We start from the raw sequence: 15,918 nt of genomic DNA on the forward strand, positions 1-15,918 counted from the left end.
ATAACGCAGGGCTGTGTAGGGCCGTATCTGTACAACAGACTACAAACTTAGACATGGTTACAAAATTATTGTAAAATTTCTGCCAGTGCTCGCACTACACGTTACATTTCTAAGCATATTGCACTATGATGAGACTTGACTCTACAGTTCTGTTGATTTACTCATGCTCTCGACTGTTATAATAGTGTGTATGACGCTTAGCTGGTAGTGGTCATTGACTTACATCAATGAGGAAAGCTGAAAATTTGGCCGGACTGGGATTAGAAACCGGTTCTCCTGGTCTTCAGTAGATGCTCTGACTGCTAAGCCATACAGACACAGTGGTCATCGCAACTGCACGGACTATCCTAGCACGCCTCCCGTCAGACTCGAATTTTGAAGTTACCCACACACTACCGGTAGTGATGTTGCGTCCCTGCCCATTATCTTCATTCCTCGCGACCTTCCGCCGATTCCCGTAAGAGTTCGAGAATGGTGTGTATATAAGGATGTGTGTCGAAAAGTTGAGAATTTGTGTCTGACGGGAGGCGTTCTAGGATAGTCCGTGCAGTTGCGATAACCACTGTGTCTGTCTGGCTTAGCAGTCAGAGCATCTATTGATGACCAGGAGAACCGGTTTCGAATCCCAGTCCGGCCAAATTTTCAGCTTTCGTCATTGATGTAAATGAGTGTCCACCATAAGGTAAAAGTCATAAGTTCCTTTGTGCGTTGTTTGATAATGGCTGCAGGTTCTAAACTGTGTCTGTTCTTTCGGATATGTCCGAAAGAAATGACACGACATACGTTACAAATGTGTACAAGTTGTATTAGTATCTGTTTTTTTGTACAGTTGAGTAATGGCGTGATGTTTGTGTTGCAGACCTGAAGCGGGAAGCGACCATCTGCCACATGCTGAAACACCCGCACATCGTGGAGCTGCTGGAGACGTACAGCTCCGAAGGCATGCTCTACATGGTCTTCGAGTAGTAAGTACACAGCCTCACAAAGTTCGCCCTCTTTCGTGGCAGGCGGTGACAGAGCTAGTCGGTAGGCACACCCCTCACCAAAGCAGATTGCATTAGCTTGTCTAATACCGTTAACAAAAAAAAAAATTATCGTTATCACACTCTGCCAGAGGGAGAAGTCCTCTATAGCACTAACGCAAATGAAACGCAACGCGTAACATTCCCATTTACATTAAGATTAACGTTGGGCTTATCAATGTTCTAGAGTTAGTCCAGGAAGATACAAATATTATACGCTCTCACTACCTATACTTATACGTCATAGAAACTAAATAGAAAAAGTTCCGTCAGTGTTCTGTATCTGAATGGTCAACATCTGGACACAACATGGGTAGGGTATCAAGATCAACACCTGATTAGGTGGCGTTTTGTTTCTCTAATTGTTCTCAACCAGAGACACCCTCTTCTGGCTCTCTATTGAGTGTTTGTTTCCCTCTTCATTTGACGAAACGCACCGCTCCGTTATTATGGTGAGCTGTTAATTTGCCTCTGTACATACAAATGATGATGACGATGATGATGATGGGTGCTACGTCACGTCAGTGGTAGTAAATTATTATTATTATTATTATTATTATTATTGTTATTATTTCTTTCTATTCTCAGACGTTATGTCTGGTCAAAAATGGACAGTGACGCGGACCTTGATCAAGCACGAGTTCCTTTTAACTGTACGGTATATGTTATATTGCATTTAGGAACTTTCGGGTCATTGAACATGTATCAATAATTACATATTTTTGTAGTTGTATATATATATATGTTTGGATGTAGCTGTATTGCATTGATGTACTGGTGGATATTGTGAGGTATGACTCCTGTAGTTGGTAGTATAATTGGTATAATGTCGACTTTATCCTGATGCCACATGTCCTTGACTTCCTCAGCCAGTTGGATGTATTTTTCAATTTTTTCTCCTGTTTTCTTCTGTATATTTGTTGTGTTGGGTATGGATATTTCAATTAGTTGTGTTAATTTCTTCTTTTTATTGGTGAGTATGATGTCAGGTTTGTTATGTGGTGTTGTTTTATCTGTTATAATCGTTCTGTTCCAGTATAATTTGTATTCATCATTCTCCAGTACATTTTGTGGTGTGTACTTGTATGTGGGAACGCGTTGTTTTATTAGTTTATGTTTTATGGCAAGTTGTTGATGTATTATTTTTGCTACATTGTCATGTCTTCTGGGGTATTCTGTATTTGCTAGTATTGTACATCCGCTTGTGATGTGATCTACTGTTTCTATTTGTTGTTTGCAAAGTCTGCATTTATCTGTTGTGGTATTGGGATCTTTATTGTTAATAATAATAATAATAATAATAATAATAATAATAATAATAATAATAATAATAATAATAATAAAGTCCCTCAAAGTGTAGTAGAAACTTAAGTTGAATGAAACAACATACTTACTATTACCAGTCACTGTTTACTTGTATCCACAACGCGTTCCAAATGTTTAAACCTCCATCAGGTGGACTTACATGTGTTGATACAGCATGGGTGTGTGTTTTGTTATGATATTCGGTAACCTGTGGCACTGTGTAGTGGAGAAACAGAACAGGGTTCTTTGCAGATTTTCGACTAAAAACTGAACATAAATATAAATGTGAAAATAAAACAACTAAAATAGAATACTTCCAATGGTCACAGACTCCTTTCTCTGTCGTAATACATCACATATAAACTGTCACACTTTATAAAAAAGATGGTATTTGGAGACTAATAAGTTCAAAGAACATATTATAGCAAATACAGGAACACTGTTTCAAAGTACAAAGGCCATATAGCAAAACTCAACATTATTTCAGAGTTGTCTTAAAGCACTGTGGAGATCTTTGGTTGAGTTGATGAATACACATGTCAAAGTAAGTATTTCAAATTGTGTACAGATCCTTTTCTATCAATATTATATAATTTTTTTACGTGGGTGTTTTATTTGATATTTTTCATGTGAACAACTGACTTGCCTAAATCACGAAAAACTCAATAGGTCCAGCAAAGTGGAACCAACAGTTTGTACCAAATGTCAGCCTGATACTACATGTATCTGTTTATATTATTAGGAATATATCTATCTGCATATCTTTAATTCAGTATCAGTGTATTACTTAAACGTTTGCTTAGTCATAACATACAACAAATGTAAGTTTAAAGATCTCACAGCCGTATCATATCCAAAACTTGCCTCTCCTTGACGCGCTCGTTTTATCCACCGTCTCTCTGAATGTCAGCCAAAATTGTTATTAATGTAAAATTTTGCCATTGTTAACAACATAATTATTGCAATGTGTTCGGCATGTCACCTGATAAACTAAACGAATATTAAGTTTAAGCTTTCGTGGATCTGACAGAAAAGGAATTTTATGCCACTTCAGATATTTCTCCAACATACGTGTTCATCAACTCAACCAAGGATCTCCACAATGCTTTAAGAATTACTCTCTAATGTTTTTTGTACATTGAAACAGTGTTTTTTTTTCTCTATATGTTCTCTGGCCCTAGCAGTTTGAAGACACAGTCTTTATTTACAAAGTGTGACAGTTTGTGTGTGATGTAGTGTATAATGGCAGAGAAAGCAGCAAGGGAAGTGCTCTTCTTTAGCTGTTTTATTTTTACATTTACATTTACTTTTTAGTCAAGACCTTCGAAGAGCCAACATCCGAAAAAGGGTTTTGTTTCGCCACAAGACAGTGCCACAGTTTACCCCAAGGTCGTCACACAACAAAAACGTGTCGTATTAACAAATACTCCTATAAATCCACCTGATGAAGCTTTAAACCATGGGAACACGCTGTGGATGTTAGTATGTAGTGACTGCTAACAGTAAACTTGATGTATCTTCAGATACCAATAAAATTCACGATGAAGCCTAACTTAAAATCAAGCATTTGAAGGAAGTTGAGTATTACGAAGAACTGATTGTTTCGTTTATGTAACAACATTACCGTTGACGCTTACTGAATTTCGTTCTCACTTGGGTGACTGGATTATAGAAAAGGGGAAAAACAGACTCCAAATACTAATACTGCAGTGAGTTTTGAACTGACTTAAATGACGAGAGAGACACTAGTAAATCAGCGACACACTGGGGCTTGGAGGGCTCTCGTATTTCTATACTGGTGACCAAGGCGTATGGTTCGCAACGTTTAAGTTAACCACAGCTATAACTTCGATGTAGAACGACATTTGTACAGACAAAAAAATGAGTCTCATTTATGGGTGTTCTTTACTATCATGAACGGAACTGTACACCCTCTAGAGCGACGGGTATTTCACCTTTCAGCTCTGATGTTTTTTTTTGTGCTATCAACTGTAGCTCCACTGTCTTAGCACAACAAGAATAACGCAGTAACAAGTCGAAGGTTATCGACGTCAACACGCTTAGCAGTTCCCAATACTGGGAATGCCCTTCATCTTCTGTTAGCGGTTTGTTCGCTTGCAGTGGGCCTGTGAATATGAACAGCGACATTTTCACTGGCATCAGATAGTCTTCTACAGCTTATTGTGCCTTGCCTTGTGCAGTGATCGTCGTTTCATACATTCCCGCACACTTTCCGGTGGCTGAAAGTCGCCTTGTAATAGGAAGAGCGTACCAACTGCAGACTCGCGCAAAAGATTTCAGACTAGTTGGTATTTACATAGTGTTAGTTGGGCACTATATATCTGGTTAGATACAGAGTGGGATCATATCGAAAATTTCATTTGCAAATCTACGGTGAAATGCAAACTGGTGGAAATATTTAATCTTCATGTTGCTGTTCATGCTGGTATATTGTTACAAAAAAAAACAAAAAAACTGATGAATAGCGAAGAACGCAGTAATGCTGCTGTTTCCGATAACTGAGCCACAAACAGTAAGAACTGTAAACGTAGCAACTACAAACTACAATCTGATTGCAGTCCAGGAAGCTAACACACACAAGGCCATTTCTCAGAACCGCTGTAGAAAGCGACTGTGTTAGTTTCTGACCTAATTTGTGAAAAATGTAATCATCAAACTGGCAGGATAACCGGAAAGATGCCACGCCACCAACGAGCTACAGATTTGTCGCGTGACTGGAATCGGGTCTAAAAAGATGTTGGGAGCTGATTCCTGAATGCTGCTAATACTCTCAGCCGTTAAATAAGGCAAGAGTGTTTTTATTTGATTAATTCTACAGGATATAACTAAATTCTCTTCTATAGCTGGAGAAATTGTAGTGGGGTTAAGCTTAGCATAGGATCTCATGTTCCGAAACATCGTTTTCCCTCTTCACGAAAAACACAACAGCAGATGTTGCTCATTGACTCCTACCGCTTGTTGTCTAGTTCACTTACAAGTAGGGTCTGTAGTGACAACAGCCCAAGTTAAAACAAATACGGTAACTCTGTACGATGTTCCAGTACATACGACCACCGATCCCTGGTGTCCCAGCATCCGCCGCAGAAACTAAGCCCTTACTACACACTATGCAGGCTCGACACATCAGGATGACGCCCTGCTCCATATTCCCCAGATAGTCCGTGAGGTTTTCTTTTACAATAGACATGCCTTTACGCATTTCTACTTCGAATTAAATATCGCCAGCGTGCCAAGCTAGTAGTCAGCCAACTGCCAAAGGCCATCTATACTAAACAACCGATAAAAAAAATTATCAGGATGACTGTCTTTGTCCCAGGAAGAAAACAAAGGACAGTGGCTCGCCGAGCATAAACTTGCGTAGCTGCAGGTTAAAGCTCTAACAATCATTAATTTTCTAAACGCTAAGCCTGTCTCCTTCTCGGAAATCTGTGAGCATAGTTATTTACATTTCCTGATGCTTGCTATTTTGATAAACCCTTCCATTTTTTCATCCTGACGTCGAAATTTTTATGAAACGTTGTAGCAAGTCGTTTTTATCGATTAAGTCGGGCAACACATCATGTACTTGCTGCCTGTGATGGGTTTACAGCAAAGGAACACAGCACATGAAAGTGTCCTATTCTGGAACCAGTTTTCCATCAAAGTTGCAAGCATTGTTCTAATTGTATTTATTAAGTTTTCCCTATCAACTACGCAGAGATGCGTGAGACATGCATGCAGTCAAGCATCCCTTTACAACAGATAACATGGATTCCTCTTGATGACCGGTTTCTCCAGTTATTGATTGAATCGTTAGAGCCGCCATTGTTCCTGCAAGCCACCTGTTACACAATTTAAATTACCATGATTTCTAACATTTATTTTTCCTCTTATGTGTGACGAAGTGGTTCAAATGGCTCTGAGCACTATGGGACTTAACGTCTGTGGTCATCAGTCCCCTAGAACTTAAACCTAACTAACCTAAGGACATCACACACATCCATGCCCGAGGCATGATTCGAACTTGCGACCGTAGCAGTCCCGCGGTTCCGGACTGAGCGCCTAGAACCGCTAGACCACCGCGGCCTGTGACGAAGTGGCACCCAATGGAAAGAACGTCCCATCGACGATAATGCAATAGAGGCGGAGCACAAACTTGCATTCGAGCAGTATGAGATAGGAAGTCGGCTATGTCCTTCTCAACCGAACCATTCAGCCGCTAGGAAACTAAGGAATGGATGGTCGATCGGGGTTTTGTGCCTTGGTTCTCCCAACAAATCTGAGTCCAATGTGGTAGCCACTGCGTCGTCTCGCGACAATGTCTTACCGGAAGACCATTTCAGAGTAAATGACAGGAAGAAAGGACTGAACTCGCATCATTTATAGAGATAACGACAGAAAAGTAGTTACTGAACGATATGAAGGCATCGCCGGAAACAATGGACAGTTGAACGATGAACTGTGGTAGGCAACATTAGAAGTTACGAAAAGAACGCAGACAAAGACATAGCACCAAAAGAAACATAAAGCAGAATGGCGAATGAAGTAATAGTGGGTTCTTCATTGAGTGAGATCGCTAATAAATACGGAATAAATTTCATAATACAACAGATGTTATGCCTAAAAATCAAACCTGATCCTACCGATTAACATACTCAGCTGTTACCAATATTTACAAAAAATCTCACAAAGTTTTGTTGACATCTTAACAAAATGTCCACAAGAAACTGTAATTGCTGCAAAATCTGCAAGGTGAAGCTGAGTCTGTGCTGGAAGTAGAAAAAGACAGACCAAGATGAAGCAGATTAAGACAATGAAGAGCCACAGAAAACAATGTGTTTATGAAGCTAGGAGGAGGAGGAGGAGGAGGAGGAGGAGGAGATGATTTATGATGATGAAGAAACACACAAGGCTCTCGTACAAGAACCATAATGTTCGGCACGTCACCTACACGTTTAACTAAACAACCTTCTACACCCCCCCCCCCCCCCCCAGAGAACTTGTATCGTTCACTTATCCATTACTTTTTGAGCTAACCCTTTTTTGTAGCAAGTTTAGTCAGTTCCTGGTTACGTGTCTCATGGGATAATCTGAACTCCTTGGTAGTTGAAAGTGTCAACGTGTCCTGTCCTAAAGTGCTTTACATATCTCGACTTCTTTTGGATGAAAATTAGATGAAGCCAAGTTACTTACATTGGTAGCATAAAATACATTGAAAAACTCAGGGTCCTTAGCAAGAAAGATTTAAATGTGTTTACAACAGTTACTGAACCATTTTACGACAGTATTATGAAAATTAAAAAAATGTTCAAGTGTGTGTGAAATCTTACGGGACTTAACTAAGGTCATCAGTCCCTAAGCTTACACACTACTTAACCTACCTAAATTATCCTAAGGACACACACACACACACACACACACACACACACACACACACACACACACACACACACACACACACACACGCGCGCGCGCGCGCCCGAGGGAGGACTCGAACCTCCGCCGGGACCAGCCGCACAGCGCCTGAGACCGCTCGGCTAATCCCGCGCGGCTATATGAAAGTTACAATCTACAATCAAGTGGACTGTCATTATGACGATTCATATACAGCTCGCTAAAAACATAGTATACCAACAGTAACCTACACGCGAAGGGATACTGACACTTACTTCACAGTTGTTGTCTGGTGGGTCTGCATGCAGTAATGTGGTCAGGAGCTCTTAATAGCACCATGCTTGTGCAGTCAGAACGTTTGTGTCTCATAACTGGTGTGGATTGGCTGTGGCGTTGTGGCGTGCCTTAGAGTTTTTGTGGAACAACAGTCATGGCGTCGGAATGTGAATATGGTGTGCAATTCAGTCAGAAGTTCAGAAGTATTTTCAGTGCCAGGCCCTAGTGGAGATGGTGTGTAGGCTCACAACCTGCAGCAGTCTCTTCTCCAAGACAGGCTGCGGCACAATAAACTCTGCTACTGTCTGATGCTTTCACCCCACAGTTGCAGTGGCCTCACATCAGTGTATCAATGGATGCTGTGGCCTTGCGATGTTCACTACAGTTGTTTTCATAAGTAAAAAACGGCTACACACATGATGAAGCAGCTTCAGCTATGATGCGTGACTTGGTGGGCGCACGCACACACACACACACACACACACACACACACACACACACAGTGGTAATTATTCAAACATTAAAAGTCTCATATTTGCAATAATCTATAAGCGCCTTATGATCATCTTGAAAACTGATTTTACATTGGGTAGTTGGGAGACACAGAAAAATATTTGAAACTGCATTCCCCATTTCTTGGCCATCAAATTCATTTGATCCAAACACATACTATGGTACTGGACGTCAGGTTTGCATTCACAATTAGCAGGAATTTTGTAAACATTTGATTCCACATATCTGTAGAAACATACCAAGTGTTACTGCACAGACTGTGGAACAACATGCTGTTAATGAGAATTCTCTTCGGCTATCCATATTATCGTACTCTCCTTGGATATGACTACTGCTAAAATTTAATTCCCACCAAATCCTACATATTACAGAAAAATGACGTTAGTTAAAGAATAAAAATTTCATGTAACAAAAGAAGTGTGTGGTCATAGCAGTCCATATGTGATTTCTGTACAGGAGTTTCATCCTCTTAAAGTTTATGACCAAAGTGTTTGGAGATCTATCTATACAAAAGAAACATGCTAGAGATACTTTGTCGGGGTGCTGGAATGTTAATAACGCCTCATTCCTGTAAATATTTCAGATAAGTAAGAAGCCAGAACCTTTCTAGTCTTAAAATTAGGCACTGTTTAACTGTAAAATCATGTAGTCTTCACAGTGCTTCTGAAAGCTGTGTCGGTTCACATCAGCTGTGGCACGGGCGCACTGCCTTAGCAAACAACAGAGGACAGACAGTTGCCTGCATTCCTAACTGATGACACAACTTACGAGCTCTGATACACAGGTAAAAGCTGTCTTCCTGCAGCAGTGCATTGAGTGTGATGTCAAGCACTCAGCGATGGTCAGGTGCCAGGGTCTGTTGACAGTTCAATGTTGGCCGTGGTGAATGACACACTGCGACATGGCCTCTGGTTGCGGATAGTGCAGTGCGGTGTGCGTGAGGCAGCTGCCGAGTTGGGACTGTGAGCCTTCAGCTTAGTGTGGCATGGCATGGTGCTTAAATAAGACACAACTGCGTATCTATCCCAGTCCTGTTCTACTACACACAACAGTGACAAGTGTCCATACATGCCGGCCGCGGTGGTCTAGCGGTTCTGGCGCTGCAGTCCGGAACCGCGGGACTGCTACGGTCGCAGGTTCGAATCCTGCCTCGGGCATGGGTATGTGTGATGTCCTTAGGTTAGTTAGGTTTAAGTAGTTCTAAGTTCTAGGGGACTTATGACCTAATATGTTGAGTCCCATAGTGCTCAGAGCCATTTGAACCATTTTGTCCATACATGCTTCACCAGTGAGCTCTGTGGATGAAAGCCGGGACAAGTGGTCAAGTTCTGAGAATCAGAGGGCTATCCGCCATATTACATTTAAGGTATGTGAATTTCTCGCCATTTCGAACTTGGTGCAAACGAGCTCTTGGGTTCCAAAATTAAGAGAACTGGGGTGGGAGAAATTGTTTTTAATAATGACAGACTTGTTGACAACCTATCATACTGTAAATATTAACTATTACGTATGAGCCTAGCATAAATGAGCTTAGGGTGACTGTCGTACGAATTACGGGGACAGAAAAGTTGGGGGAGGGGATAACTTATTTAAAGTTTGGACATTTTGGCTAGTGACACTTTAGACTTGCAGCAGGTGTATTGTAACATGATAGGTGAAAGATGATTTACGAAGTTCCCATCATTTTAAATTTAGCACAAGGAACCTGGGGAATAATGCATGCTGCACCAATATTCACAGATCCACCATACTGGTTTCTAATGTCATGAGGCCGGAGAAATCTGACAACCATGCAGGCTGCACCTGTATCTGCAGAGCCACCATTGTAGATCGCCATGTTTTTTGACTTCACACTAATAGAACAATGAACAATCTTGGATGTTTTTTTAATTTCCTGGCATTTTTATCATACATACAGCAACAGAAATGTGTAGGGAATGGGAGGGAAAAATGTGGCAACAATGCAGACTGAATCCATTCTCTGTTAGCCCTACTACTAATTCTGTGTGGTCTTGTAAACATCTGACTCGATCCCACAGTTGTGGATCAAGAAGTCAATTTGAACATCGATTAATCGAAATTTATCATGGAGACGTACCTGAACAGGAAGGACTGTACCACAGCCATAACAGTGGGAGGAACCCAAACATGAGTTACCAATTAGAATGTATTCTGCATTTAAGATTCACAAACAGGAAAACTAATATTAAGCATTGTAATCGGGAGGAAAGAGTGCTGTAGCATTCAGTACAGACGAATAAATTAAAAGCTACAAAATGACATGAAAGAAGACAAGTGGTTGAGACAAGTGAGAGAGCAAAATACTACCAATGATGAGAAACGGGTTTAGGATGACATGCTACCTAGCCTGTAGGCGTAGCATCTCAACGAGTTACATAGACAGTAGGCGATGGTTGTATACTGTACTGTGAATCCTGTAATGATCCCAATAGGAAGCGTCATACTAGTTTCTCACATGCTCTTACGAGTTTGTGAGGGCGTAGAGCCACACTTTCGTCAACCTGGCGTCCACCACGAGATCCTCTTTGGGGGACAGTGAATACGGGAGCACTACGTTTTGACTGCTCCAGTACACTAACAAAATTGAGCCTGGATCTCGCTACTCGGTGCCATTTAAAAGGTCGATCACGAAAAGAACACAGCGGGCTGTCAAGGTTGCCATTATTATATTTTGCCACTTTAAAGTGGACTTTCAACAAAAAACTGTGGCTGACTTACAAGCGAGTTCTGATGGAACTCTGCAGATGTCAGGTTGTCATTACCTGGATGGTCCTAACCGCCAGCTACATCCCAGGAAGGTAGACATGCACTTCTAGCGTCCTCCCTCAAACACCATTGTCGTAGGGACCATCAGTAAATACAGTTTGGAATTTGTTGCATTAAAATTAACCTGACCCAAAGTTACTCTTGTACAGTACGAGTGGTAAGTAAATTCTGTCTCACTATTGTCTTCGTCGAGATGGGAGCCAAGATTTTTATTTTTATTTGTAACTTAACTCCTTAATAAAACAAATGTATCACACACTGTAGTCTGTCCCATGATTCATTTATTTATATTCTTGTATCAGACATTTCTAACTTTCTCCTTCTCTCAGAACATATATTTTTGCTAATCAATACAACAGGACCGTTTATTTTTATTACCGCTAAAGGGCATTCCTTGACAAAAACAGGTTTATAAGCGTTCGTCAATATATATCAATCTGATGCAAGAGTAGTTCCTTTGTGTGGTGAAGTTATAGCTGTCAGTGTAACCCATCACAGTAAAATGACATCTAAGAATTTGTAGAAACGTCTCTCTGCTTGAGATCTGCGAGGTTATCTTCGTAAAGTACGGTCTTTCACGGAGTCAGTATTGTATATTATGCTCATCCTTCGTCCGTATATAGCAGATATAGTTGCATGGCCAGGGTGACTAAAACCAGCAGGTTTCTAAACTTAAATAGGTATCCGCCGTTCGGTTCGAGATAATCACGAAAAGCCGATAGACTGTTGCTGCGTTCTCTGCCTTAGATCAGTAAATGTCTATACTCATACATCATAAGGCGTGAGAAGCTAGCTCAGTTATTGCGAACATTCAACCGCGAACACAAACCGTAGTCGCCTAGAAGCGCGGCAGCAGTGAAGCGTTACCGTAGAGATGTAAACGATATCGTACTCCGTTGTTGGGTGTGCTAGACGCGCGAAACATCAGCGTCAAGCCCACTTCAGTTGTCTGGGTCTCAGGCCGTACGGATATAGCGACTGCAGTATTGAGTGGCGGTCAGCACACTCCTATGGTTATCGTAACTGCCTCTAAAGAACGGACGGGGAAGACTATCTGGACTTCGTGAGCAGCAAATGTGAGTACTTTACAGACATTAGCTTAAACACTAGTATTTCTGCAGCTGAATGTTGCTTTACTGTGTGGCTAAATAGCTACTGCCTTCCATCAGTTAAAGTTCAACTGCGAAACATAGTAAGAATCACATCTCTGTTGAATGGTTGTATATTCTGAGCAACATTCAGCCGCCTCACGTCAGACGGCAAAACGGCCTTGCCAGTTATGGTCTAGGTAACTGAAAGTAGTGTTCCCTTCCCATCCACGAAGAAACGGAATGAACTACTACAAAGAATGATATTTCATAAACCTTGGCCGCGCGGTCTAGGACGACTGCCACGTCAGCGTGGTTCTCCCCGTCGGAGGTTCGAGTCCTCCCTCGGGCATGGGTGTGTGCGTTGTACGTAGCGTAATTTAGTTTTAGTTAGATTAAGTAGTGTGTAAGCCTAGAGACCGATGACCTCAGCAGTTTGATCCCACTGGAATTTAGCACAAATTTCCGTAACTTTTCTGGAAGACGGTTACCGAGCGAGGTGGCGCAGTGAGTAGCTCATCCGTGCACCCAGATTTAGGTTTTCTGAGATTTCCCTAAATCGCTCCTTGCAAATGCCACGATGGTTTCTTTGAAAGGATATCACCGATTTCCTTCCACATCCTTGAAACAATCAGTTTGTGCTCCGTCTTTAATAGCCTCGTTGTCGACTGGGTGTTAAACCCTGATCTTCCTTTTTCTTTTTCCTTTAAAAAAAGCGGGCTCAAGAATTATGACGTCTTCTACTCCTGATGAAGCACTGAGACAAGGATGGTCTCAATCATACCGCTATAGCCTTACCATCATCCGTGATCAGTGTATAAAACTGGCTGGCTTTAACCTTCGTCACCCACCTGGACGAAACAAGGGGAGATGCAGTGGTGCCTGTAGAAATGTTAATGCTCTGTATCTGTGGGGCTGGTTACAGTACCATGTTCGTAACTACGCTAATGAAGCTCAAGCCATCAAACACACCACAGAAGATTGACCTTAGTGATTAGATGGAAGCGGTGAATAAAGTATTTAATTCTTTTCTTGTTCTGGATGTTGTGTGTCCGTGATACAATTAACTCGGCTAGAAGAATTACACTTTTGTGTATGAGAGACAAACGTAGAGGGCGAACCCTCCATATTTTTTCCTTTCTTGCTGTCTCAAATTTTATTTCCTGATAAGTATATTTGCGTGTACAACCTTTGTTGAAACTAATTGCTACTGCAGCGTTACAAAAATGTTTCTTTCGAATCTGAGTCAATTTCAGTTGTTTTCACAGTCTGAAGTGACTCGTCTCTAGTCCTTCCGAAAAGGAAAATTCTTGTAAATCTGACGGATCGAAATAAATTTCTTGGTTTAAGTGATTTGGCACATTGACAGCCACAAACACAAAACAGGAAAGAGAATCATACGCAGTGAAGATAATTCCGTGTGTTAGCTATATTGAGTCCAGCCAGACGATAATATTTTGATGGAATCCTTTTTTTGAGATGTATAACTGCTCTGGGGATTGCGATCTGTGATTGTTATTGTGCTCTGGATAGTTCATTGTCTTTCGGTGTCTTCTCTATAAATTTTTTGCTGTTAAATTACCTTAGAACTTCATGTATTCCTTTTATCCAGTTTTGAGGACTAGAAGTTTGTATGCAGTTTTACTTTGTTTACTGTTCTTTTTTTTCTTTAAGCCCTGATTAAAACTTACTTAATATTTTTTTCACATGAAATGCAGTACCTATTCTAGGGCTTCATTTTGTAAGTGTTCGGATTACATTATGATGTTGTGTCCGGCGGTTTCTGAAACTGCATTTGCGTAGTCCATAAATGGCATAATGCGTGTATTATGGACACGAAGACCACAGTTTATGGCTAGTGGCCGACGCTGGGTATCGAACTTGACTATAAATAGCGGCGCGTGGCCGATAACTCTTCAGGCGGGCTAGAATCCAGGCAGCGAACATGTGTAGCATAATCGCTCTGGACACCGTAGACCAGGACTAGAGCAGCCGTCGGTATACAGTGCGTAAAAATGGACCAACGATTCCATTTCACTCTAAAAATGTTTCCTTTCATCAGTCGTCTAGATCAACACAAACAGAGGAAATCTTGAAAAACGCATACGATGGAATCTTGCGACTACAAAGATTTGCAAAAAAGAAACAAAGACGAATTCAAAAGAGTATAAACAAATTCAGCATTTAAGTTAGAACTGTCCTCAGCAACTTTGAGTTTCATTTCGTCCAATGCCAACTCCCCCACTGTTACTCTCGAGCGACAGAGGAGCTGAAGTTTTGTTGGAAGTGAACGTCAGTCAGCAGGCGCAAATTGTGCATTATTTGTGTATGATGTATTCCGAACTCTGTAAGCTTCCTCTACCGCTGCTTCGTTGCATTATATTGCCCTTTTTGCGTTATTTCAACGCGTTGCAAATAAACCAGCTCGTTAACAGAACTGCATGGTTACCGACTGATTACATATTTCATACGAAATACTAACTACATAGCAGATTTCACGACATCTTTCAGTATTTTAGTACATGGTTTATAAATATAATTTTCATAATATGTGCTGACAAAATTAAAAGAATAACAAAAATATTGTAATATCACATATATTCCAAACGCGTACACCTCGTACGCTACGATCTCTCAGTGTAACTGCTAAATTTTTATATTTACTGAAGCATGCGTATAGTTTTTCCGTGAATGTTCTTCTCTGTAAAGAAATACAAATTTACACTACAATATAGCTGTACTTTGCTTCTGTGGAAGTCATTTATTGGAAAGTATGGCAGAATAGGTGCACTATTGTAACTGTTGGTGAGAACTGAATTAAAAGCATATTTGTTTTATCCGCAGCACCCGAGTGTTTCTTAATTGATGCTGATAGAATACTCCGAAAACTAAATTTTTCTTTGCCTAAACCGTGAAAACATTCCCGGCACAGTTCTGACGTGAAGGAGGACAGAAAATAATAAAATTTTGTACGATGTTCTTATACAGTGAAGCAGAAAAATATTTGATCAAATTTGTACGAGGCTTGCGGGGACAGAGGATGCGAAATTTAGTAAACATAGCTGCATTTCGTGGCAACTGCAACATCTCGAAGGCCGCTGGGTATCGTGCCAAAGTGGGCATGGGTCACAGATAAAAATTAACGATCATGCGGACCAGAGATGATCGTGTTGTGTACCCAGTGGCACCCCATACCACCACGCCAGGCGCTGGACACGTACGCCGATGAGGAAAGCAATCTGGCACAGCTCGTTCTCCAAGGATACTACAGACGCTGATACGTCCATCCTGGTGTTGTATGCAAAATCGGGATGGTGCAACTCCCGTAACCAGCGTTGTCGATAGTCACACCACTGTTGGGACCGATGGCCTCCTGTCTGGTCCCCTCCGCCCCCACCCCAACCAACCAACCAACCACACCACTGTCGGTGTGATTATTTCAGCGGTTTTGTCTGGAGAAGGTGCAGCAATGGACACCGTGCTGATAGCATGTGGTCCTCCAGACGTCTTGCATCCATATGGATACTTGTCTT

The 15,918-nt window shown here is 41.2% G+C and overlaps 1 protein-coding gene across 1 annotated transcript in view; it reads left to right on the forward strand.

Moving 5' to 3' along the window:
- The window catches only part of LOC126097821 (peripheral plasma membrane protein CASK-like), a 654,064-nt gene that overhangs the window by 88,992 nt on the left and 549,154 nt on the right, over positions 1–15,918 (forward strand). Inside the window, exon 3 of the mRNA XM_049910596.1 lies at positions 860–965. Within this exon, the coding sequence (XP_049766553.1) occupies positions 860–965 (106 nt within the window). The remainder of the gene's footprint in view (positions 1–859; positions 966–15,918) is intronic.

Source organism: Schistocerca cancellata, chromosome 1, assembly GCF_023864275.1.
Source record: "Schistocerca cancellata isolate TAMUIC-IGC-003103 chromosome 1, iqSchCanc2.1, whole genome shotgun sequence".
NCBI lineage: Eukaryota > Metazoa > Arthropoda > Insecta > Orthoptera > Acrididae > Schistocerca > Schistocerca cancellata.